Raw genomic sequence first — 25,444 nt, 5'->3', positions numbered from 1 at the left:
GATGTCGAGATTGTAAATCAAGTACAGAGCTTCAGACCTTCCGTTCTCCTAAACTCTTCTGTTACTTACCAATCACCCAAAACATAGCGACTAATCACTGCTCATGACGTTAGATAACCACATTTTACATTTACCATTACGAAGCAAACTGGGGCTTTAGAGTTTGCCGGGGCCTGTGAGCACAGCGGGGACAGCGGGGTCGGAGGCTTTTCGGCAGCGCCCTAAGGAGACCGCAAGTGGTTTTGTGAACATATGGCGTCGGATTAGTGATCACAAGCCAACACGGATACAACGCCTGCTAGTCCAGCCTTCGGGCTGATATCGTAAACATTCCGAAGTTCACGCCCTCGCAGCAATATCGTCATTCGAACGGAAAGATGTTATGGGGGTGGTCTTGCATCGATTCTGTCCTTTTAAACGAGCTTTCGAAGCCAGATTGAGAGACCAAAAAAGTTATCTTCCTACCAAACTCACTGAAATCAGTCAAAAACTCTCAATTCACTCATTAAACCATGCCTCTCTGGGTTATTTACCACACGCCTGAAACATTCGTTGACAATGCGTCACGACAAGCTTTTGCCAAAGACATCACCACTATGTATACTGGCATCGGTCTACCGGCATTCTACGTTATCGTGAACTTCGTTCCAATGCCAACTGGAACGATGTGGAAGGGGGGAGAACTTCCCGACAAGCCGTTTATAAGAATCTCTGTGGAGCATATCGCGGTCCACCTCGAAAATGACATCGAGCAATACCACCACACTACAGGTGTCATGGAAAAGATTATGAAACCGCACATTGCAGACAAGGGCTATAGCTATGAATATCATGTGGACGAGACGGAGAGAACGCTTTGGAGGGTCGATGGCTTCATTCCTCCTGCTTGGCAAAGCGAGGCAGAGAAGGAATGGGCGAAATTGAACAAGGCGGTAGCATACGAAGCGAAGGATGGACAGAAAGAACAACAGAAGTTACTCACTCGAAACCAGGCTCATCCCAACTAGAAATGATCCGCAGAGCCTAGAACTTCGACTCCTTCTCATTCTGTTGTCTGTTTCATGGCATACCTGAATCTACTGGACTTTAGCGAACATTATTTTTCGTTCTAGTTCATCTCAACAATTGACTTATACGAGCATATGTTTCAAGCAAAGCTCCCATGTCAAGTAGTTTTAGATGTGAAATTTCTTCACAATTCTTCCAAGATACATACTCAACACTCTTCAGTATCCTTCACTGTGTAGTTGCAGATGCACAGCTGGTGAGTTGGGTATCACAAGTGCAAGTGGTTTCATGTGCAGGTTTGGGATAACTATGGTGGAAATGACGAAATATTCACAATTAGAAAGAGTTTAGACTTTCCAAACATCTCGCAGATGACGACAGTTGAAAAATAAATGTAACAATCCATCGATCCGTGAGGGCAGACTGAAATTACTGATATCTAAAGAAAATGAGATGAGTTTAACTGGATAAGTAGCCTCTTTCACCTGTACCCTAACCCAACTCAGGCCGTATTATTTAGTTAGTAAGCTAACCCGACGTGCCTGTGCTCAAAGGAAGTAAATGCATCAGTCAGGGCCTTATTTTTTTCTTTTTTTTCCCCCCTCGCGTTCTGCTCTATATAACGCTCTTTGGTCTTGAGGTGTATTTCTCTCGAAGTCACTTTTGGAGGAAAGCCAAAAACATAAGAAGCCAATCAGAAGGAGAGTCTTTTCTCCACAATTTAGACGTGTGGTTGTATTTGAGTGGCGCGCTAGATTCGGTAGGTTCCGAGGAAATGATAGTAACTCGTTGTAAACCATTAGCGCCAACACAATTGAGCCTCTTCCGACTGGCCATCTTTGTCCCCTGTTGATTCAGTGGATGCTTGACTAGGCAGCAGTCAATCGAATTGGGTGGGAATCTGTGTCACGGAGCAGTAGCAGTGCAGACGAACCAATCATCAGTATATCAACTGGGTCAAAAGTGCTCTCTGTGGGGTGAAGCGATTGATTATGTATGTTTGATCACAAACGACACCTTGCCGATTGGCCAATGTTAACCGACTTATGACCTAGAACACTTGGCAACAGTGTGATTTGGACTTTTGTTACACATAATATGTCAATGGGTTCTGCATCTTGTCATGTATTGAGTACCTAGTTGGGACAGGTGGGAAAATTCAGACTGAGGCCGCCCCTTTTCTGTCACCGAAGATCAATTCGTGCCACTTCGCCTGGCCTTTCTGGCAGATACCATCCCAGGTGACAACTACTGTGTCCGTCCCGTCATTTGACCACCTGAAACTTTTGATCGTTCCACTCCCCACGTCCTCTGGTGGTGCCAAGTAGACAATTTCTTTCTCTCCTGTACCCCCGACAGCAATCGTCGCTAGAGGCCTTGGACTCTCTTGTTTTTGGAGCCGGATATTGACTAGGTCGCGTAAATGCGGGTAAAACCATGTCATATTCCACCAATTTTCCAACCTCCACTTTTTCAACCCCGAGATGTATGCGTTGTGATGGATTGCAACCGGGGCATCGCCAAAGAAGAAGTCAGTGTAAAGAGGAACGTCAGCCCATGAGAGCCTACTTCCTGGCACAGGGCTCTCTGAGCCTCCGAGATGTGTCGGCATATCAGGCACTCTGATATTGCCTGGTACACCAGCCTTTTCTGACGCTTTTTGCACAGCCTCTCTATCGCTCCATCTGACAAATGAGCCATCCTCTTCAGCTGAGCAGGTTGGGGGCATTGTGCTGAAGGTGTAATCCAAGCCGATTCCAAATTCGAAGCGCTGCCCGCCAAGACCTGCTTCTGCAACCTTTCGGACTTCCTTGGACAGGTCCTGCGGATGGCCAAAAGGTTGATCGACGGGTCGCAAGATAGAACGGATCCATTCGCGCAACATCTCTTGCTCTCCAATAACCTCTGCAATCAAGGCCTGGTCGCTCCACAATTGGCGCCCCTTCTTTGAGACGATCTCAACCTTCTCTTTGCACCTTCGAAGTGCAGCCCTTAGAGGTCCCACTTTGCCCATAATCATTCCGCTGTTCACACATCTCGGTCGAATTCTTCTGTATTTTCTCGCCGAGTCCGCAGAAACGTCAATCTTATCTGTATCTTGTCCGTAAAAGTCAGAAGGCAGTGGCGAATCAGGCCAGTGGTTGTAGTTAGGATGAGAACCAGATTCTGGGCCTGGTTGGCAATCTTTGGCTGTGGTGATGATGATGTTTTGTTTTGGTGGGGCGATAGGAAACTGAGGATCATAACCGGAATCTGTCCATGACTTGTGTACTCTTTTGTCTGCCTCAAGATTCACTTTGTGGAATCTGTCAAGAAGAGCTGAAGGAGGGAGCTGAAACCATACGTCATAGGCATCAACCAGAAGCGCAATATCGTCATCGACTGCGTGGTTTTCTTCGTAAAGCGTATCAAGAGCAACAAGGAGGGACTCTAACTTTGCAATATGAGAGCCGGAAAAGTGCCAATCAGGTCGGTTGAACTCTCCGTTCCAGTTTAGCAGTGTAGGCATCGGATACCCAAGAGCCACAGCAGAATGTACGACTTTGCAAAGGTTTATGCTTGGGCCATTAGCTGGCATAAACAACCGCAGATGACGATGGCCAGTAGAAGGTTCGTTTTCCGCGACTGAAAAGTTGAATCCTGCGAGCTTCTGGTGCACTCCTGCCCAAACGTTGGTTTCTTTAGGCCATCCGTGATCTGAATTTCCCTTAAGCTAAACCCAAACAGAGTTAGTCCATCTTATCGAAGCCACAGGAAACAGGCTATGGAGAGGTTACAACCACCAAAACGTACCAAAATCAAGACGATTGTGAGGCTGGTAAGTATAACCAAGAGAACGCTGGACTTTGCCGCACTAATGGAGGGTAGCAAATTAACCAGCCGCTTAACGCCAGCTTTTGGCAACAATGATCGAATTCCCACCATTATCTTGCGGATGTGCATGAACTTTGGGAGTTCTGACGAACTGTGGTCTCGGATAGTTGTCCTGGATAAATATTCTTGTTTCAACATTCTTTCTAAAGTGAATTATGTATGCATTCTGTTGTATATCATGAGAAGCCCCCGTCGAAGCAGCAGGGGATCGATAACACCCCTTTCTTCCCCACACAAACTACTTGTACAGGTTCAAATCACATGTCTCCTGCAATGTATGAATGTCAAAACGGCAAAATACACCTGCCAATCTCGTATTCGTCTCAAGTACTCGGGCAACGAAAAGAACGGCCCACATTTCCCACAACCAACACCGACAGTGTGCCATGCACTCTGTTACCGGGGTGTTAAGTTGTTGCCTAACATGATCCCAGGCGAGCTCCCCATCATGCCGCTCTTGACCACATAACCGTTTGCCAGGCCTAGCAATGATGGCCCCGTTTAAAATCCTGGGCATTTCATAGCATCTTCAACTCTATTTCCCTTGACCTCGTTACGTCTTTCTTTGGCTGTTTCCCCTTGAAGGTTTGCACCACTTCAACTTACGAATAAGGTGTGCACGAAAATGTCGTCAAGCCAGGTGGATGACTCGTTTCTTACAAAGTATCGTATGCGAACGTTCTTGGGCTTTGCATTGATAGGTTTGCTTCCCCTCTCCCACGGACTCTCAACAAGTTAGTTTAGTTATGCTAACTACCATTTCAAAGGTCTTGCAAACACCATCCTCGCACGCATTACCCACGCAGCAAACTATCTAATCATCCCATACCCAAAGGCTATCGTCCTGATACTCGAGCTTCTTCCATCTGGTTTAACCAAAATATTCCTACCGTTTATTCTTGACTATATCCCCCAAAATGCTCGCCCTGTCCTTCTGGCTGGGTCATGGATATTGGTCAAGACTGTCGTCTCAGCTACGCCCCCCAATGTGCTACCTTCCGTACGTGTCTTGATGACAATTTTGGCTGCCTGTTCTTCGGCCGCTACTGAACTCTGTGTTTTGGACTTGGTTCGGAGCTATGGTCGGCTTGGACTCATTGCCTGGGCTGTCGGCACCAGCCTTGGTCAACTGGCCAATGCTATGTGGCCAATATTGTTGACGTCGTCCAAGGGAATGACACTAAGAGAAGGAACTGGATACATGTACAACATGGTCTTCACGATTCTTCTCGCTTACTTCGTCGTCTTGCCGAGAAGTTTTCTTGCAACTGGACGCCGAGAGGTTGACTTGGGCAAGCGAGAGACAACCAACTACTACGACACAGAACTGATGGGAGATAACTCGACGGCACCTGAAAAAGCTGCAAGGAAATTAGTTCGGGACCGTACATTGCTGTCTGCTGTTACGGTCCAGTACCTACCTACAGTGCTTATTGCTTCAGCTGCGCAGGCAATGGTCTTTCCCGGCATGGCTCTCGCCCTTGATGGCTCCTCATTTTCTACGCTTCTCTCGTGGACCTCTGGGCTTGCTTTTGCGCTGTCTCTAGGCAATCTCTTGGCAAGATTGTTAACTATTTCACTCAGACTTGGGAATCATAGGGTCGTTTTGATTCTCCTAGCCTGGATGGTAGCCCTGTTGCTAGCAGACTCCATCTTCTTCCTCGGTTCTAGTTGGGTCGTGCTCTGCGTGGCCTTTGGCTCTGGCTTATTAGGGGGCGCAGTATATGTTGAGGTCTTTGACGGCGTGCTGAAGGCGGTCTCTGACCATCCCGACTGCCTATTGAACCTTGGTATCATCAGTTCGGGTGATACAGCTGGCATTCTGCTAGGCGGGTTGATTGGATTGTTATGGGAAGCAGCAATTTGCAGTGTGACTGTAGACACTGGGAGGTTCTGCCACAGAGTTCAGTGGGGTTAAACCCAAACTTTCTAACGGACTGCGGCCCTTGTATGGCTTATTTACCACAGCCTAGTGAAGGCTCTTCTTGTTAAAGGTTGACCTTAGCAACGTGAGAGTAGATGGACACAACCAAGGAGAAAATTTCTATGCTACTGTTGTTTGACTGCAGATGATCCACAATTTAATTTTCACAACACCTTGTTCCACAGTGATACTTGAACAACAAAAGAACTGACTGAACGCCATTTCTCTTGATTTTTCTGAATGTTACTTAACATTGTTAGTGAAGGGTTGCCTTCCTGCTCTCCTCCTTCTCCAGTCTGCAGGCTGACTTGAAGAGCCCAGTCAGCTGATTTAAGAATGGGTTTCCAAACCGATCGCTGTCTACCTTAATTCTTTCCAGACATAGATCACAGTGGAATTACACATGGCAGCCTGAAGTCTATCAATGGCGGGGTCTAATGAACCTTTTTCTTTTACAGACGCGACTGAAGGGCTAAAATTCGAAAGTCAAAATGACTGACAGATGCAATTGTCGAAATCAGACCAACGTGTCGACGCATGTTAAACCCATGCGATGGCAGATCTTGAAGACATCATCCACGTCGCTGAGGCCCTTGACATGATTACCTAGCAAGCCCATCCGCAGTTGCATGAGCCAGGCATCCTGGACACTCTGTATAGTCTTGGGGTCGAGAAACACTCCCAAAATCCGACCCCTGGCTGACCAAGGGAATGACAACAAATGTGCTCCGATCGGTGTGGTAATGCTTCAGACCCTTAGCCTTCCCTCTAAAACTTTTCTCTACTGCATAACAAGTCGTTTCTTACAGTCTTCCTCATTGTTGAACTGAATAATGTACGGGCTTTTGAAACTTATTTATTCTCAACCATATTAATAGTGGATACTCTAATCCTTGAAGTACACCATAGCGAAACCTTCATGAGCACCCTTTGCAAAAGCCTTCAGTTCAGCATGAGCGGCACATTCATTGTCATAGAAGGCCATATCCTCAGCAGATGCAAACGTAGACACAGCTGCTACTGTAAACCCTTGTGCCCTTTGGTCGGCGACGGCCAGACCTGCCTTGACCGAAAGGATGTAAGGTTTTCCGTTCTGATAGATGTAAGCTTTTTTTGCAATGTCTTTGGCAGCTCGCCCAAGTTTGACGCCAGGAACTATGCTGTGGCCTGCATGCCTGCCTGAAAACCCACCTTTACTGCCTTCTGAGGCATCTGCTGGTAGAATGATAAGGCCTTCTTCTGGTTTTCCTCATCGGGAATCTTGAAAAGAGTAATTCTGGTGATTTGACCGGACATTTTGTAATGTGTACTTCCAACGTAGGCTTTGTCTGATGGGTTTGCGGTAAAAATGCTGAGACTTAGAGACACGAAATTGCGGTCTTCCTCAATACCAACGGAATTATGTACGAGATTTTGAAAATTATTTTCCAACATGCACTGATCCCAAGAAACACTATTGCCAAACTGTTCGTCTGCCGCCGAATTTAGGTTTCATAGAAGTGGTCGATGAGGTGTTTGTAATTCCGACGTCTCGGAACTGAACTGTGGAGTCTCGGAATCGGGAAGTCTTGCACCTTCCGCGGAAGGCCAATTGAAATGCAAAAGAACAACTCTAATACGCATCAACCAAGCTTTAGATATCGAAAAAAACAGAAACCTTCAGTCACTTATGACAGTTTTATGCCTTGGTCCTACTATTTTCAAAATGAAGTCTTGGTTACCCATTCCTGCGCGATCACATTTCTCACTTCGCAACATCCCGTTTGGTGTGATCTCCACCAAAGATAATCAGTTACACCGTCCGGCTGTCGCCATTGGGGACCATATTCTTGATCTCGACGCATTTGCTACAGGCGGTGGGTTTCATCATGCCTCAAGCATCCTGCCAGAGCACCTAAAGGTGTTTTCACAACCGACCCTTAACTCTTTTGCGGAACTCGGAAGGCCAATCCACCGTCTTGTCCGGTCATATTTGCAGGAGGTTTTCCAGGAGAACACACCTCATCCAGATGTTCTCAAGGAAAACGAGGCACTGCGGAAAGCTGCTTTGCGACCTGCATCTGAAGTATCTTTGCATCTTCCACTCTCCATCGGAGATTATACCGACTTCTTTGCTGGACGCAATCATGCGCATAACGTCGGAACCTTGTTCAGAGGACCAGCAAATGCGCTTAACCCTAACTATAACCACCTCCCCGTCGCATACCATGGTCGTGCAAGTTCCGTTGTAGTCTCTGGGACACCGCTCCGAAGACCATGGGGCCAAGCTTTGCCGGCACCCGGTGCAACGGAGCCGGTTTTCCGTCCATGCGCCCGTCTTGACATTGAACTAGAGATGGGAATGTTTGTTTCCCGGCCTAACAGTCTTGGGAGCCCAATTCCCATTAAAGATGCCGAGGAGTACATTTTTGGTTATGTCTTGATGAACGACTGGAGCGCCAGAGACATTCAACAGTGGGAATACGTACCGCTTGGGCCTTTCAACGCCAAGAATTTCGGCACAACCATTAGCCCCTGGGTTGTGCTTGCGGACGCACTGGAGCCTTTCCGAACACAAGGGCTTGAGAACGACACCCCGCTGCAGAGCTACCTTCGGGAGGAGAGGCCTGATAAAGTTTTTGATATCAAGCTACAAGTTTCACTTTCTGGTAGGCTATTTCATTCATGGCAAAAACTATTGGGCTTCTGGGATTAGAGCACGAACGCTGACTTGATCTTTATTTCTTCAATTTTAGCTTCAGGAGATGAAGAAACAGTACTTACAAACACGTCTTCCAAGAACCTCCTGTGGTCGTGGCCACAAATGGTAGCCCACCACTCAATCTCTGGGTGTAACCTTCGCGCTGGAGATCTTCTTGGATCAGGAACAATCTCCGGCTTCGAGCCAGGGACACAAGGCAGCCTACTAGAACAGTCACAAGGTGGAAAAGTGCCTATCAAACTAAATGGAGGCAAAGAACGAAAGTTCCTCGAAGATGGTGACACAGTGATCATTCGAGGTTGGGCTGGCAAGCAAGACGGTGAAATAGTAGGATTTGGAGAGTGCTCTGGTCAGATTCTTCCATCTGTACCCTTGTGATTTGAAATTAGTCTGGATATAAGGTAGAGCGGGTGTTATGTGCCAATATCATTTAGTTGCCTCCGCACTGATTAGATATTAAATAAGTGCCTTCCGTTAGGAAAGGCTAAGCTTGTCCTCAGAGAAAGCCCTGTAAGAAAAGTCGTATACCTATACTATCCCTACTCATACTCTATAATAAGCTGGTGCCTCTATTCCGTAATTAGTCTATAAGAATTATTGTTTATTAGTTTACAGTTTTTAGTTGCATACTAATTGGCTAATATAGTAGTCATATGCAACATGATTTAAAATTTGCGTTGATCTAGGGTTGACAGTAACATGACGTTGCACGTGCTATAATTTCGAGCTTTTATATGATGCATCGTGAATACATACTGTTTGCGTCAGACGTCATTATTTGCTGGGACTTCGGTTTGATTCGCTCCATGTGCCGTCGTTTAGCCGCTGAATTGCTCGGCCCTGCTGACCAGAGCCTTGCCAACGTGGCCTAGTTACGCGAACCTATCTCCAATCAAGTTTCTTCAAAGGAAACAATTTGTCACATTAACCTTTGTCAGTGTAAATTTGGCTGGTTTCACCTACGAGGCCCCTCGAAACTTAAGTTATCAGAGATGTGTTCCTAGTGACAGTATTTCTTAACTGAACATAGGCGTTTTAACAACCTGGCGTCACCGTATACCTAAGATACGAAAGCACAGTACACAACCCCAAAGAAAAAAAAAGATAACAAGGTACACCACGTGATAGTATGTTTCTCAGCCTGATTCAGCGACGCATCCCCAGACCCAGTTGAAAATACAATTTGCGGTACTGACATCATGCTTAAGGGCTATAAGAACATAATGAGGAATAAAGGCTCTTATGTTGAACCTGGAGAAAGCTTAGGCAGAAGCTCCGACCCATTAGCCCCTATTACTAGACATGTAAGGATTGAGAAGAACGGCGCAAGAGGTCACAGATGCCTTACTTGCCGTCCTCCTAAGGTACGTCAGATATGGTGGCTACTGAAAAAACATGAGACGGGAGTAAGGGAAAAGCGATTCAGGGAATATCTGCTAACTATCACAGGTCTTTCTCAATACGTTAGACCTCAAGTAAGTGGATTGAGGAATCTTAAAAATCGAGCAGCCCGGAAATATTGGTGGCTGACAATTTCTTTCAAAGAGCACACCGGGCTTCGAAACACGATAATGAGAAGCACAGTTGTCGTGAAACTGAGTTTGATCTTACACTTAACAACAGCCGTTCACGTCGGTATCACGTTGAAAACCAGTATGTTGTTGTCATCCTTACATTAGTTATAAAACCATGAGCGTCCCAATTAACGCAAATATACAAGTGAGAAAATAGCAACCAACGCATTGAAATCATCAGGAAAGCGACTGAAAGGCTTTCGAAACTCTACAAACGAAGTTCCTGGAGGTTTACATACAAATCAGCGTAGGGCTGCCGTACTAGCCCAGGAACAAGGGCAACCGGTGGCCCCGGCCAATATGGGCCCGGCTCTTGACGCGATGCCGTTGCATATTGCCGGAGGACGAGATCGGGTGATGCCTAACTGGACTAAAAATTCTCAAAAAATCCAAAGTGGCGTCAAAATGGACAATCAAGGTGGCCGGCCCACCGGTCTCAACCAGCAAATCTTCCAAATGCCAGGCGGACAGACCAGGTCACAAAATGGTCTTCCAACCCACCCTTCGGACCTGACGCAGGCCGACCAGCAGAAGGTGATGGAGCTCGCGCAAAAATTGGCCGCATCCTGCCCCGAGCCTCAAAAGAACCACTATCGCACCCTCGTCCAGACGCGCTTCGCCCAGCGCGCACAGGAGGACACTGCCCAGGGCAAAGACCCTGTGCTTATTTGGTTTCAACACCAGGCCTTCCAGGGGCTCACCAAGAACATTGCGATGCAGAGGCAGCAACGACAACTGAAAGACAATATGCCTCCAAATATGAACCCGCAGGCACAGGCCACCATGCAGGCTAGCCGAGAGCAGATAAGCCCTGCTATGATGGAAACGGCTATTATACCGGGTGCAAATGGTAATTATGGCCAGTTCAACACAATTGAGAGCACCAACCAGCAGAAAGTCGGGATATTAGCCCAAGAACAAGGTCAGACAGTAGTGTCTACCAGTAACGATCCAGCTCTTAGCGCGTCGCCGCATCCTGTTACCAAAGGACAAGGTCAAGAAATGCCCATGCAAGAAGTCCATCCTCATCATAATGAGATAAAGCAAAAGCAGATGGCAACCGCTATGGCGAGGTTGACGAACATGCGACAGACCCAAGAGCTGCTGTTGAAGCTCCCTTCGACATTTCGACTAAACACCATGAGCTCTTCTCTCTCAGCCCATCACACTATCTCCAAAGATTTCACAGGTGGTGAAGATGCACGAAATGCTTCCCTGTTCGCTGATCTAGGCGCTAGATTAAACGGCTGTCCTCAGGCAAGCAGTAGAAACAAGCCTAAGATGTAGTATCACAAAAATAACGACTTACAATGTATAATTTGAAAGTGAAAACATTTTCGTTCTTAACGGACATAAGAACAACATCGAGTTCATGTCGATTGTGAATTTACTAAGAAAGGACAGCATTTCTGGACACCCTCCTTAATCAAGATATATTATATAACTATGAGACACCGTGCTATAGACCCTCGAATCTCAAATGGCTGAATCAACGAGAAATCGATATATAGTCAAAAGTGAGAATTCCCAACTGCCATTCAAGAGGTGGCATTCTCACAATTGCATTCGCATCAGGGACCCATAAGTCACATCAGTCGCATAACCTATGACGACAATACCTTTTTCTACTATATATTTTTTTCAATTTCCTTGTAATGAAATCTGAATGCGCTGCCACCGCAGAGACGTCTTCGCACAAGCCGTACTTCTTGTATTTATAGCAGTCAGCGTAATTGCATTCAGCTTTAAGAACTAGATACGGAAACATGTCCTAAATCCCTACGCCCTCCATATCAAAGGTAATAACACAATTCTTCTCTACGACTTTCTTATGGTGTTCATCCGATTTCATAATCTTGTCACCATATACACTATAGCCGAAGTAAACAGCGGGTAGAGAGGCTGATATATTATCTATAATATCCTTAAGCCGTCGACGAGGTATAGGTTTAGTTTCATTATAAAAAAGTCTTTTACATAGAAAATTTTGGGCCTAGTTGTAAACACTATGAAAATAGTAAGCAGGATTGAAGCATTTATAGTAAGCATCGGGGTTGTTATACCTATACATATAGGTATATTCAAAGGGCTGATCCTCAGCAGCATCCGGATATACTGCTTGGCAATCAGGGCTTCATCTTACCAATGGGAGGTGCTCGCCTATTCTCTCTTGGAACCTGGGAGGTCAGCTCGACACTTCACTTTGCTACGACGCGATGAAATAGCTGGTGAGAAATTAGTACAAACTTTTATGTGAGAGCACCTCTAAGGCATGATTAAGTGTTCAGGCTCATCTTCAAACTGTGTTCGTGGGCTATTCTGCCAAGAACTTTGTTGAGGAACGATCTCCAGATCTAGTGACTGTCGCAATACTACAACATCAAAATCTGTGGGGATTGTTGCTGCACAGTGATTGTTAGCTCTGCCACTTTAATCGCACCACAGGATGACAAACGCAGAGCAGGCCTTGCAGCAGTCCATTAAAATCCCCGCATGATGAGCTCATGATGCGATATTTATTAATGAACCTTGGCACTGGCTTAATGTCTTGGAACTGCTAAAATTTCATCACGTCACCATTCATATCCACAGCAACCCAAAATATGGAGGATATAAATTCCAAGAGCAAAGTTCCCACCAAATGCCTTAGCATATGATCAGTGCAGTGGCCGGGTGATGACTATCAGCATCAATTGTTCGACGATTCCTAAAAACGAACACCACTTTAAATTTGCCCATTGTTGCATTCGAATCAGTGTAGTAGCTTAACAACAAAGCAGGCCATGATATACCAAAGACTGGCGGCATTCGCAGCCGCCGCAGGCTGCGGATTAGTCTTCGCGCAAGATCTTGTTGCTGATTCCGGTCGAGCTGGCCCACCCCTAGAGCTACTACATCTCTATAATGATCAGTGGCCTACCGGTAGGTCGTCGCCAGGGAGGTGAAAGGCATTATGCTCATTTATCACTCTAGGTATTGCCGTATCATCGACTGGTCGGAAATTCTCTAACTATCCCGGTGGACTTGACCCGAACAACACCAACAATGGAAATAACGGCAAGTATACTGTTGCCGAATTGTTTGGTAACAGCATCGAGACGCCATATCCAAACGTGGAAATCAACAGCCCACCCGGTGGAGCAATCAACTTTACTACAACTCCTCCGACTGGCGCCAACTATCAAGATCACCTAATCGGTGTGCAAAGCGTCGTCATCGATAGCGCCGACCGCCTATGGATTCTCGATACTGGGAGAGTACAGACGCCCGAGGGTGTCCTTGTCCCCGCCAGCGTTGGCGGCCCAAAATTGGTTGGTGTTGATCTGGCTACTAACTCAGTCTTTAAGACCATAGTCTTCCCAAACACTGTGGCATACCCTGATAGTTACTTGAACGATGTGCGATTTGACCTTAACCCTAGCCTGACCAGTAACGGACAAGGTGTTGCATATGTCACAGACTCGTCGGTTGAGGGTCGCACTGGCCTCATTGTTGTTGATCTCGGCAGCGGCGAATCATGGCGACACCTTGACGGCAGCCCATACGTCCAGGGCGATCGCCAATTCCTCGCATTTGTCTGGGGCCGAGAACTGTATTCGTACCAGCCAGGTAAACCGGCGACATTTTTGACATTCGGCGTCGACGGCATAGCGATTAGCGCAGACGGCAACAAGCTGTATTTTGGGGGTGTCGGGAATAGATACCTCTACAGCATACCCACAGAGAGACTTCGCGACAACTCAGCGACATCTGAGGTGCGGGCACAAGGTGCTGTCGTGACTGAGAGCCAAAAGGGGCTTTCTGACGGCTTCGAGACGGACACCAACGGCTTCATCTATCATGGAAACTTTGAGCAAAACGCAATCAACTTTTTCAACCCGGCAAACGGAACGGATCGGGTTTTCCTACGTGATCCTAGAATTAACTGGGCTGATACTGTAAGCTATTGACCATCGAAACGCTTCTAGGTCATACGATATACTGAACTATTCGCAGTTTTCTATCGCGACGGATGGGTATCTCTACTTCACCAACAATCAGCTTGCTTTTGGTCCGGCTATCTATCCAGGCACAGATCTGCGAAAGCGTCCATTCTCTTTGTTCAGGGCAAAGCTACCCACTGGCGGTTCCAAAGTTGTCGGATCATCTAACAGCACCGACCTGCTCCGTAACTAAAATTCGTTTGTTTCAAAAATGAGGGAAACTATTCTCAATGTGATAGGTGCCATAGGGATACCTATCGGGGTCATTAAAGATATGTTGGTGCTTCACACTAGGTAGAATAGCCATGCAGCCAAAAGTCATGGCTAGGAATAATATAATTTGATCACTTATCTAGGGGCTATCTTGTGTCAGCTGTATGGGATGAACCACGTAGACTGCAGAGCCATCAGCTATCAGTGTAAGGTGTATGCACTGCGGTGTGGTCCGCGATGCACTGCTGCGTCTAAGCAACCCAGTATTGACAGGAAATTATACAATCTCTTGCACCCAATAAACAATCACATGCTACATGATTAGGTTTCAGGCTTAAAATAATTCTCGATAAGCTTTTTCTTATCCATAATCATCACTGCTGCATTTCTTGCTCCTCCTTGTGACAGTACGGTATCTCGGAACTGGATGTGTTCCGCAATTCCGAATCCCGAATCTTCCAACATTTACCGCTAGCATTACTTTGCGGCGGCATTGAAAGAAAGTTTCCGTGTAACCGTTCCGTAGGGATAATTTTGAATTGAATTTGTCGGCAGTTGTGCTCGGGACACGCCTTTGATTGTAGGATGGCTTCCAAGTGGGATTCTTTCCCTATTGTGCCTGGCGCGTTCCTCCGGTTTCTGTAAGACGCCAGCTGTCTTAACATGAGTATAACTCCTTTGCCAGGCTCAAGCGTCTAGGTACAGATTCCACTACATCTCTCTGGCGCCGTTAGTCCTTTACTTAGTCACCGCAAGTGGAGCATAAAATCAAGCCCATATAGTTCCCCAAGCCTACACACATTATCTCTTCTGCCATTTGAAAGCAAGCTACTTCTTCTTATCTTTAATAAGATTGCTTGTCATCATGCCCGTGACAAATTTCGCTGTCAAAGAGAGATACGAGTATCTCAACGGCTTTGGGTCCTATCATGAGTAAGCCTCAACCCATGTCTAATAAGGACAACCGTTTTAGAAGTCCATGGTCTTTCTGCGCTTTTACTTACTCCGAACAGGTCGGAAGCCATAAAGGGGACCCTGCCCATTGGAGCCAATTCCCCTCAAAAAGCACCATATGGCTTGTACGCTGAAAAGCTCTCAGGCACTGCGTTTACAGCCCCTCGGCATGAGAATCTCCAAACATGGCTGTACCGTATCATTCCTTCCGCAGCACACACCTCTTTTGAATCACTACGTGAAAATGGGCCTGAAACAGGCGGAAAAATACACCAGATTCCGAACCAGTTACGTTGGGATCCCTTCGACATTAACACTGAGACGGACTGGATCAGTGGGCTGAGGCCTGTTGGTGGTGCTGGCGACCCTTCCATGAAGACTGGACTAGGCATTTTCATATTTGCCGCCGGTAAGAGCATGGAACATAATGTAGCCATGTATTCTTCTGACGGCGAAATGTTGATCGTCCTCCAACATGGAGTTCTTGACATCCAGACTGAGCTAGGAAAGATACTTGTCCGGCCTAATGAGATCGCAGTCATACCACGAGGGATCAAGTATCGAGTCGACCTTCCCGAGGGACCGGTTAGAGGTTACATCCTTGAGCTTTACCAGGGCCACTTCACTCTCCCTGAGCTTGGTCCCATTGGATCGAACTGTCTCGCGAACGCACGAGACTTTCAGGCCCCCGTTGCCGCATTTGACGAAGACGAAACCGAATGGTCAATCATCACCAAGTTCAATGGGTCTCTTTTCATTGCGAAACAGAACCACACTCCCTTTGACGTCGTGGGATGGCATGGGCGGTACTACCCCTATAAATATGACTTGGGCCGATTCTCAGTCATTGGCAGCATCTCTTTCGACCACCCGGACCCCTCCATCTACACGGTACTCACAGGCCCATCAGACCATCCCGGGACGGCCGTTGCAGACTTTGTGATCTTTCCTCCCCGCTGGCTTGTGCAGGAAGATACGTTTCGCCCACCGTGGTATCATCGAAACACGATGTCTGAGTTCATGGGACTCATTTGCGGAGATTATGACGCGAAAAGTGGCGGTGGCTTTCGTCCTGCAGGAGCAAGTTTGCACAATGTCATGTCGGCTCATGGGCCTGATGCCAACACCTTTGAGAAGGCATCCAATGCCGAGCTCAAGCCGCAAAAGATTGGAGAGGGTAGTATGGCATTCATGTTTGAGAGCTCTTTGATGATTGGGGTTACCGACTGGGGCTTGGAGACATGCCAAAAGGTTCAGAAGGGTTATAGCGAAGAGAGCTGGACGGGTTTGAAAAAGCATTTCAAGCGACCGGAATGAGCGGCCGGGTTGTCTAGGGGGTTAATCAAGATACATATTGACAACGTGATTGTGCAACTTATGGATAACCTGGGAGCATAAAGTGTGTTTACTTTGCTGAAATAAATTCATGTCCAATAAGAACGTTTTGCCACAGGGTTTGAGCCAAGCACTAAGTTTCAATAAGACGCGGACCTGATTTCCGGGGATTCCGGTGTAGATGAGAGTTCCCTTACACTGAAAAGATTGGGCTTCCGGCGAAGCGTAAGCAGTACGAAAACCCCTGAGTCGGGGTCGTACTACTACCCTGCCCGATGGACTGCAGCAGCATGGCAGATGCATACTTCATCCGTCGGTAAGAAAAATTGCTGTTTTCAAATGACTTTGGAAAAATGATCACGGGGAATGACGTCTGCTGGCTGTCCGACAATAGCAGTCACAATAATCAGTTTCTCTTTAGCCTGTAATAAGACTAAACTTGGAGTGGAGATCGGATGCAGAAAGAGAAGAAAAAATGCCATAGTACGACTGCCCTGAATAACAGCGAAGTGCTCCCACCATCGGAGTCATGAATTTAAAGTCTAACTATCCCTAATCCCTTCCACTACCTCAGATGCAACAACAGGAACCTCAAACTTGGTACATCCGCGTAAGAAATAATAACCCAATCCAAAAGCCAGCCAGCCAGCCATGACGACAGAAGAATAGTTCATGTTCTGTGACGTGACAGGCTGCATAGAAGGAAACATGCTGAAAATGATCACAACGGTCATCCAAACGAGGCTAATAACATTCAGTACGGGACCGACGGAGTTCCCCAGCTTGAAGGGGCCGTATTCCTTGCGTGCGAGCTTCTTTCGACCCACAAGAAGCATGTAGGCAATGGGGATGCTGTATGAAAGGTAAATGCCGATGATGGCCATGGACAAAACAGCATTGAAAGCAGTAGTGTTTCCAAGGTAGAGGAACCCGAGTAGAAGTTGGCCAACGGTGACCACAACCACCGCTCTGACAGGGACCTGGAGACCTTTGTGAACATGGCTGAAATAGCTGTCGAAGGGTATTGCTTTATCACGAGCAAATGCCCAAAGGGTGCGAGATGCCGAGGTAATGCCACCGACGGTTGCTGCAGTGGCAATCAAGACCGGCATTAAGGACATGACTGTCGATCCGGCTCTAGATTTGGTTGCATCAAGATAAATTTGCATAAAGGGGAAGCCTGTAGGGGTGCTTAGAAGCGACTCGAGGGATCCAGTTGAGAAGAGAAGAACGATGCAGTAGATAAGGCCCATAATGCCATTGACTGTAACACTTCCAACCATGGCGATAGGAACGTTTCGAGGTGCGTTTGGGATTTCTTCCGCCAGATGGCAAGCGGCATCGTATCTGGAAAGTGTACTCTGTTAGTTATGACCCTTTTCAACGCTAATCACTGCCAGGTGAACTGCTGCTGAATCAGATTGAAACACTTACCCTAAGAAAGGGTACACGGCGCTTATAAGGCCAACGAGCCACGAAACCCCATCATTGCTCCATCCACTGCTGTTGACGACCTCTGTAAAGACAAATGACGGAGTGTTTTTTGGTGCCATTACACCAAGGACAATAAGAATCGCGATGAAACCTGCGACATGAATGACACCTTCACCGAAAAGAGTAAGAAACTGCACAACAGGAACTTTGGTCCCAATCTTTGAGGCTGGTGCTTACCGGATAGCATGTTTGCATGGGGGAGCAGTCTCGAACCCCAGATATTGAGAGCAGCCGAGTAAAGTAGAATCGCCCAATAAAATAACATTCCTTGCCATCGCTGGGGGATATATGAATCGTTATTCAGGATAATGAGTGACTGTGCCTGCAGTCCAGCTGCGAATGCGGCCGACGCGCAGAAGACCATCAGGCCACCGACTGAGATCCACCCGGTGGTGAATGCCGCAAGAGATCGACTTCTGGGTGGGCAAAGTACTGCAACCCAGTGATATTGTCCTTTAGATCATTGATATTAGAGGTCTGAAAGACTTAAGTGAGAGTTGGAATGGGCTTACCGCCAGCTGTGGGATAGATAGAGGCGATCTCGCCTAGGGATGCTGCAATGCATACAGAGCAGCTGAATGACAAGATGCTGGGAATCATCATAAGCTTCTCTGAATCTTGGAATGCGATTATGTGGTTTGTGATAACATACTAGTTGTAGAAAAGGCATGGTGCTCCTCCGCTCAACAGAGCCTGGGCGATAACAGTAGAAAGTGCCTCCCATGTTGCCATGAGACAGAGGCATAGCGCCCCCAGGGTCGGCAACGAGAACTGTCTGTTCAGCTCCTGGGTATGGCCGAGTTGGGCGAGGCGGTCTTCATCTGATATGATGTTGTCGGCAACTGAATCGACAGGCCTCAGCGGCTCGCCAGTCTTTGTCTCGTTGACATCCATGATGTGCTCGACGTGTGGTTTCTCCATTGCGGCACTCGTCAACAGAATGACTTCGTGCGTTTTTCTTTTGTATTTTCAGAAACTTGAAATGTGTAGAAGGATGGAGAGTAATGACTTGGCTACTTTCTACCCCCCATGAAGCTGGATACGGAAAGATTTGGGGGCGAATCCAAGGCGATTTCCCCGGAAATGGTCATTAGCACCCCTGGCTTCTGCAGAATACGACGTGACAGGACTTTTATTGCTAATTCTGCACTTTTGACAGGTTAACGATAGTGTAGGCTTGTTGGAGATAACACCCCTGGATGCTGAAGGTGGCATACGACACAGAATTGGTGGTTCACATTGACGGGGAGCCAGATCTAGTTTGGGAATTTCCGCATTCCGAGAAGAAGACACTTGCACTTTGGTGGCTCAAGCTTGCAATGAAACCAAGCTAGACGGGATCAGCGACCACATCACAGATAACAGAGTCACGTTGTCAGCGCCCCATGTTGAGGTTACGTAGATATGGAGATAAGGTATGTGTATTTCAACTGATAAACAACAATATTGGGTATGTTGCGATTTTGACAAGTCCAGTTGTTGTCCAAGTCCACACTTGCCAACTCGTTGCATCCAGTTTCCTCCACATAAAATCAGATGTAAATACCACCTGGGCCTGAGGGACTCTAGAATGACACAGACCACCGGTGGCTTTGTTATCAGAAGGATCTTAACCCAATTGAGATAAATTAGCCAGAGGGGGGGTGCACGGCGACATGCGTGTGACCACGATGGGGGTTATTAGCAGGGGTTTACCTCAGCGCCGTTCGGAAACCAACTGGTTCCGGCCGGAATGCACTCTGCAGCATCCGCAGGGCATCCCGTCGTTCCGTGCGGGGTCGCCTACCCACCCCCGCATGCTAATCGTGGGGTTACAGATGCGGGGACTTGGTGCTTGTGTTCCATGTTACTAACTTACTTCCGAGAGGAACGGATTGAGCGGCACAGGCTGGTGGTTGACAGTACCGATGGGACCCGAGCGGCATTAGCATCTGAAAGGGCTGAGGCAGGCTAGAGGCGGGAGGGTAAGACCAATATACATATCATGCGTCAGTAGTAATCCGTTTCTCATGTCTTGCAATTGGACACAGAGTACCCCAGCCTCATATTGTTGTGATCAAAGTCGCACCTATCCAAGATGGCCATTGCAAATGTTATCCAAGCTTTCCAGCAAAGGGTCTTTGACCACGCATTACAGTCGACTGTTACAGCCATCTTCCTAATACCTCTTGTCTACGTCATTGCCAATGAGTTCATTCGCTCCAAAGCTCGAATCGCCAAGTTAGACGGACCTCGGGGGCTACCCCTAATCGGAAACCTCTTGGACATCCGAGTTAATGCTGCAGAGCAGTATCGCAGCTGGGCCAAGCGATTTGGATCGGTATACCAGATACAGCTTGGTAATGTTCCTGTCGTTGTTGTCAACTCTGCCTCCGCTGCGAGGACACTGTTCGGACAAAATGCCCAGGCTCTCAGTTCTCGGCCAGAGTTCTACACTTTCCACAAGGTAAGCACTGCCCAACAGACAGACGCATTTTAACCGGAGGGCTTTCACTAATACGAATATGGTAGGTTCTCTCAGATACCGCTGGAACCACCATCGGTACCTCTCCCTACAGCGACTCCCTTAAACGCCGCCGTAAGGGCGCTGCTTCAGCTTTGAATCGACCGTCTGTGGCAACCTACGTCCCTCACCTTGACGTGGAAACCAAAGACTTCATCAAGGAACTCTATGAGTACGGAAAAGGCGGAGAGACTCCCGTCGACCCCATGCCCATGATTCAGCGTCTATCTCTCTCACTTGCCTTGACTCTTAACTGGGGAGTTCGTATGAGCAGCCAGAAGGATGGCCTCTTCAAGGAAATCACCCACGTGGAAGAGGAGATTAGCCGCTTCCGATCGACGACCGGAAACCTTCAGGATTACGTGCCTATTCTCCGTTTGAATCCCATAAACACGCATTCGGCCAAGGCCCGCGATATGCGAAACAGACGTGACGTTTACTTGACTGCTCTAAACAGAGGCCTCGACGAGCGCATGGCCAACGGAACACACAAGCCCTGCATTCAGGCCAATGTCATTATGGACCAGGATGCGAAGCTTAACAAGGCGGAGCTGACATCGATCAGCCTGACAATGCTTTCTGGAGGCCTTGACACAATTACAACGCAAGTCGCATGGTTTGTGGCGTTGCTTGCCCAACGACCCGACATCCAGGATAAAGCTGTTGCAGCTATCCGGGAGTTTTACAGCGAAAAGCAACCCATGTGTGACTCAGAAGATGACCAGCAATGCCGCTACATCGTGGCATTGGTGCGGGAGTCGCTCAGATACTACACTGTTCTGCGTCTGGCCCTTCCCCGAGCGTCGGTCCGCGATGTTCCTTTCGGCGAGGTCATGATTCCCAAGGGATCTGTCATATTCCTGAATGCGTGGGCGTGCAACATGGGTAAGTAGCACACATCATTGTGGCAAATTATTTTACTAATTATTGATAGATCCCGAAGTCTGGACTGATCCCGAGGTATTCCGCCCCGAGAGATGGCTGGAACAGCCTGACGCGCCGCTCTTTACATACGGGGTTGGCTACCGCATGTGCGCGGGCTCGCTTCTTGCCAATAGAGAGTTGTATCTTGTCTACATGAGATTGATTAACAGCTTCAAAATCGAGAAGCATGATGACGTTGACCATCATCCAGTCTCTGGCAACGCTGACCCCACGAGCTTAGTGGCCATGCCGAGACCTTACAGGGCGAGGTTTGTACCTCGAAATGCGGAGACATTGAGCAGTGTTCTTCAGGAGTTTGAAGAGAAGGCATAGGGTATTAGGAACAGTTGAAGGAGGGGAATTTGATATGGAACTAGTGTAGTCATCAATTAGGGGTTGGTGGTGAAGAGATATCAAATAGGCAAGGGAGGATTCCAGTTACCGGTACGAATGAGATTTCTGTAGTCAAATCAAGAGGTAAATGTAAAAGTATTCGGGAGAATATCTAGGGGAAAAATAAGACAAACTGTGTTGACCGCTAAACAAATAATTAAGATTAACACTATGTTGAAAAGCTGTCATTGCGAATTATGGCAAGGCTCTGGCCGTTTTCAAGTGACAAACAAAGCTATGGGAGCAACCATAACCTCAAGGAGGATGGCTGTAAGCTTCAGAAATACAAAATTGAAACTCTTTGTGCAAACCGAGAACGAAAAGTGGTGACAACTGTGATTGTCTCGTTGGTTCTCAACGCGGAAACAGTGTGTGGGGAAGGGTGCAGTGGGGAAAGATGCCGGATCCCGGACCTTGTCCGGCCAGCTTAGATACAAAACCCCCACACTTCCCCATATTCTGGGCGTCTCCTCTCGCCTCAACCCCCTATGACAACTGGCTTACCCCAAATTCATGGCTTCATACATTTCATGACATCGAAAGACATGGCTTCAAATACCGACGACTTGGAACCGCAATCTCCTACAGCAGAATCGTCAGCAAGAAGGAAATCACCGCCTCCTGGATCGAGCAATCCGCCCAGGTCGAAGCGCGCCAAATATGCAGCAGCCGCTTGGTATGTCCCGAACCAATGCAAGTTCTGTACAGGGCCTTACAATGAAGCAGCGTAGAGTGCAAGAAACGAAAGCTCAAATGCATCAGGAACGAGAATGAGGAAGAATGCCAACGATGTGTATCAAGCGGCGTACAATGTGTCTTTGGCGCGGCCCCGTCGCAAGACGGAAGCATTGCGCCGAGAGAAAGGCCCAAGACTAACAGGAGACTCCCGCGAAATAGGTAACGAACTTAATCTTGGATGATATTGCCACTTCTATCATGAGCCATTCTTAACTCTTCTGGACAGTCTATCAAGCGAGATCATCATGGATGAGATCTCCTTGCTACGGGAACAGGTCGCTAGCCTAGCCAATACCGTGGGCAAGCTGGCTTCGGACAAGACCCGCCAAACTTCATCAAATTCTCCCAGCTCCCAACGCCACATGTCAATACATGACATATCCTCGCCGCAGGCCGGGCAAGAACCGAAGCAACCGCAGTTTGTCGGTCCTACAAGGTCCGCCTTTAGTCTGAAGGTTGCCGAGACATCCCTCACAAGGATGGGCATCTCTGCGGAGACTCCACTCCCAGCTGGTGCGAGCGAGTCTCTCGCACCTACGCGGTACCCGACGCCCGAGCAGTCCGAGCCGGCACTCTCTGTTCCGGGTACCGATGTCCTTCTGACACTGCCGCTGGAAGAGTTCGTCAGGTTGCTCGAGGTCTTTCAGGAGGAGGTCGAGACGGTGTATCCATTCCTGGATACCGGAGAGCTTGTATCCAAGGCCGCGGACATTCGGGCCTTTGTGGACGATTCCCTGGATAGCACTGCATCAGTGAGCTCAGAAACTGTGGATATCAAGGATGTTGTTCTAGCAAAAGTCGCCGTGGCCACGAGCATATTGGTCGAAGTGCATGGCAAGAACCATGTCAGTAACAAGCTGGTCGAGCCAATCAAGAACCTTATATACCAGCTTTCGATCGACGCTCAAGCTGATTTGAAAGTAATTCAAATCATGACAATGATTGTAAGTTGCGATAGAGAAAACCCCAGTGTGATTCAACGAGTTGACCGTGGGACAGAGCATATACTACTTCTTCTCCGACGAAGAACTACTAGCCTGGAGGAACATTGGCATTGCCGCTCGAGCAGCTCTGGAGATGGGGTTACATCAGAACCTGAGCCTCGTGGAGAACTTCCCAGATGCACGAGAGCGTGCCTTGGCGGTGCGGGTGTTTTGGTGCGTCTATGTGCTTGATCGCCGGTGGAGTTTCGGGACGAGCCTCTCGTTCGCCTTGATCGACCGGGATATCGACCCGCATCTGCCTGAACCAGTAAGTTGCATTCATCCATCTATCCAACCCGGGGGTCTTTTTTTTTTTTTTTTTTTTTTTTTTTTTTAATTTATATGTTCCACATCTAACTCCATATCCAGCCGGAAGATTTCCCTTACCTCCGCTGTTTAATCGGGTACGGACGGCTATGCTCAAAAGCATGGGAGGCGTTACCCCCCTTCAGCGCACCGTCACAGTCGATCCCGAAGGACACTGTCGAATTCCTCGACTTCACGGCGCAGAACTGGTCAAGGTCCATCCCTAATGACCTCCAGCTCCGCTACCTACGGGACGCAAACATGCCCGTCGGGCAGCCGCGAGTGTTGAGACGACTACAGGCTCTGCTCTACCTACGCGGCAACCATATCCGCACGTTGATACACCGGCATCACGTCATCAGCTCGGCCAGCATCGAGGCCGATCCGCAAAAGGCGCGCCTCGTCGTCGACATGGCTATAGACAGCATATCCGTCCTGGTCAACCTCAGCGAGACGAGCGACATCTACATGCGCCAGCAGAGCGCATTCAACTACTTTCTGCTCAGTGCCCTTGCCGTAATATTCTTGGCCGTCTGCCATGGCTCTCGCGTATTTGCAGAGCCATGCAGAGACAGTTTCCTGTCCGCAGTGGAACTTGTCAAGGGGATATCCCGCCAGGGGACGGCGAGTCGTAGATTGTGGAAGAGTATCCGCGGGCTGCTGCCCCTTGCTCAGCGGATAGGGCTACGGGGAGACGAGAACACGAGCCGTCAGTCGCAGGATGCGAGTTCGGGCGGTCGTGTGTATGGCATGGGCCCGATGCTCAACGAGCAGCAAGGTAACGCTACGCCTACGTTGGGGCCGGATTTTGGTGGTTTACAATCTACGAGTTCATTGGGACCGACGAGCTCTGGGGGCGTGGCGCCAGATGCGTTTTCGCTCGGTAACGATTTGATGTTCCTTTTTGACGCGTTCGGGCAGGCGGACGAGCCCTGGCCGAATGGGATGCAGGATTACCTGGGAAGTAATGAGAACCAAGTTCCCATGATGGATGAAGAGGAGATTTCGCGGCATTTTTGGGGGTTGATTTGAGCGGATGTGAGGCAATGAAGTAGTCCTGAGACTTGGGGTGGTTAAAACGGGTGTTTCTCCCGGGCTGGAAAACACTATGGTTGTTTATGACAGTAGAAGAGGAGGAGTTTGTCCATGGTCATTCCCCAGGGCTTTTAGAGTGGTTTGCTTCAGATGTCAAGAAGAGGGGAAAGAAGAAGCGATCCGAGGAAGAATTCATGATATGACACGGGTTTAGTAAGGTCGTATTCCCATCGAAGCGAAGTAACCCGAGCGGAGGCAAGCAACCAGGAACTCGCATGCCCAGTGACATGCCTGTACGCATCGGATAGTTCGGAATGGGCGATTTTCAATAGGGATATGTACGGTCCCAACCGAACAGGCAGGAACAGGGTAACAGTGCGTTAGCCTTGGATCAATGGGGAAGCTGGGCTGCAAGCATGGTTGGAGTTGTTGGCAACCATGCCGGATACTGTTTTGCCAAGGTGATTGTTGGATAGAGGCGGATGGAATACCTTGATGATTG

General features: G+C 48.1%; 11 protein-coding genes across 11 annotated transcripts; 8 read left to right on the top strand and 3 right to left on the bottom strand.

Moving 5' to 3' along the window:
• Window positions 1-512: 512 nt before the first annotated feature.
• On the top strand, window positions 513-1,007 carry CTRU02_214604 (uncharacterized protein; the record flags this gene model as incomplete). Its single annotated transcript, XM_036727793.1, has 1 exon — window positions 513-1,007. One exon carries the CDS (start codon window positions 513-515, stop codon window positions 1,005-1,007), a length of 495 nt encoding a protein of 164 aa, XP_036580322.1.
• A 1,160-nt stretch (window positions 1,008-2,167) lies between these two features.
• Window positions 2,168-3,586, bottom strand: CTRU02_214603 (uncharacterized protein; the record flags this gene model as incomplete). Its single annotated transcript, XM_036727792.1, has 1 exon — window positions 2,168-3,586. The coding sequence occupies one exon, from the start codon at window positions 3,584-3,586 to the stop codon at window positions 2,168-2,170; it is 1,419 nt and encodes a 472-aa protein (XP_036580321.1).
• Window positions 3,587-4,507: 921 nt separating this feature from the next.
• On the top strand, window positions 4,508-5,800 carry CTRU02_214602 (uncharacterized protein; the record flags this gene model as incomplete). The annotated part of the gene is made up of 2 exons (XM_036727791.1): window positions 4,508-4,583; window positions 4,650-5,800. The coding sequence occupies 2 exons, from the start codon at window positions 4,508-4,510 to the stop codon at window positions 5,798-5,800; spliced, it is 1,227 nt and encodes a 408-aa protein (XP_036580320.1).
• An 892-nt stretch (window positions 5,801-6,692) lies between these two features.
• On the bottom strand, window positions 6,693-7,102 carry CTRU02_214601 (stress responsive a b barrel domain-containing protein; the record flags this gene model as incomplete). The annotated part of the gene is made up of 2 exons (XM_036727790.1): window positions 6,693-6,899; window positions 6,998-7,102. 2 exons carry the CDS (start codon window positions 7,100-7,102, stop codon window positions 6,693-6,695), a joined length of 312 nt encoding a protein of 103 aa, XP_036580319.1.
• Window positions 7,103-7,511: 409 nt separating this feature from the next.
• CTRU02_214600 (fumarylacetoacetase) lies at window positions 7,512-8,885 on the top strand (the record flags this gene model as incomplete). Its single annotated transcript, XM_036727789.1, has 2 exons — window positions 7,512-8,454; window positions 8,542-8,885. 2 exons carry the CDS (start codon window positions 7,512-7,514, stop codon window positions 8,883-8,885), a joined length of 1,287 nt encoding a protein of 428 aa, XP_036580318.1.
• A 1,601-nt stretch (window positions 8,886-10,486) lies between these two features.
• Window positions 10,487-11,368, top strand: CTRU02_214599 (uncharacterized protein; the record flags this gene model as incomplete). The annotated part of the gene is made up of 1 exon (XM_036727787.1): window positions 10,487-11,368. The coding sequence occupies one exon, from the start codon at window positions 10,487-10,489 to the stop codon at window positions 11,366-11,368; it is 882 nt and encodes a 293-aa protein (XP_036580316.1).
• Window positions 11,369-12,864: 1,496 nt separating this feature from the next.
• On the top strand, window positions 12,865-14,257 carry CTRU02_214598 (major royal jelly protein; the record flags this gene model as incomplete). The annotated part of the gene is made up of 3 exons (XM_070206278.1): window positions 12,865-13,003; window positions 13,055-14,019; window positions 14,057-14,257. The coding sequence occupies 3 exons, from the start codon at window positions 12,865-12,867 to the stop codon at window positions 14,255-14,257; spliced, it is 1,305 nt and encodes a 434-aa protein (XP_070060052.1).
• Window positions 14,258-15,142: 885 nt separating this feature from the next.
• Window positions 15,143-16,548, top strand: CTRU02_214597 (homogentisate 1,2-dioxygenase; the record flags this gene model as incomplete). The annotated part of the gene is made up of 2 exons (XM_036727785.1): window positions 15,143-15,210; window positions 15,291-16,548. 2 exons carry the CDS (start codon window positions 15,143-15,145, stop codon window positions 16,546-16,548), a joined length of 1,326 nt encoding a protein of 441 aa, XP_036580314.1.
• A 560-nt stretch (window positions 16,549-17,108) lies between these two features.
• Window positions 17,109-18,954, bottom strand: CTRU02_214596 (amino acid transporter; the record flags this gene model as incomplete). Its single annotated transcript, XM_036727784.1, has 5 exons — window positions 17,109-17,913; window positions 18,001-18,169; window positions 18,238-18,513; window positions 18,573-18,649; window positions 18,713-18,954. The coding sequence occupies 5 exons, from the start codon at window positions 18,952-18,954 to the stop codon at window positions 17,109-17,111; spliced, it is 1,569 nt and encodes a 522-aa protein (XP_036580313.1).
• A 1,183-nt stretch (window positions 18,955-20,137) lies between these two features.
• Window positions 20,138-21,820, top strand: CTRU02_214595 (cytochrome p450 phenylacetate; the record flags this gene model as incomplete). Its single annotated transcript, XM_036727783.1, has 3 exons — window positions 20,138-20,506; window positions 20,572-21,448; window positions 21,498-21,820. The coding sequence occupies 3 exons, from the start codon at window positions 20,138-20,140 to the stop codon at window positions 21,818-21,820; spliced, it is 1,569 nt and encodes a 522-aa protein (XP_036580312.1).
• Window positions 21,821-22,425: 605 nt separating this feature from the next.
• CTRU02_214594 (fungal specific transcription factor) lies at window positions 22,426-24,939 on the top strand (the record flags this gene model as incomplete). Its single annotated transcript, XM_036727782.1, has 5 exons — window positions 22,426-22,556; window positions 22,607-22,777; window positions 22,821-23,562; window positions 23,618-23,869; window positions 23,971-24,939. The coding sequence occupies 5 exons, from the start codon at window positions 22,426-22,428 to the stop codon at window positions 24,937-24,939; spliced, it is 2,265 nt and encodes a 754-aa protein (XP_036580311.1).
• Window positions 24,940-25,444: the final 505 nt, after the last annotated feature.

Source organism: Colletotrichum truncatum (genome assembly GCF_014235925.2).
Source record: "Colletotrichum truncatum strain CMES1059 chromosome Unknown Contig_0011, whole genome shotgun sequence".
Lineage (NCBI taxonomy): Eukaryota > Fungi > Ascomycota > Sordariomycetes > Glomerellales > Glomerellaceae > Colletotrichum > Colletotrichum truncatum.
The sequence above is the reverse complement of the archived record's forward strand: the minus strand, read 5'-3'. Positions and strand labels throughout refer to the sequence as shown.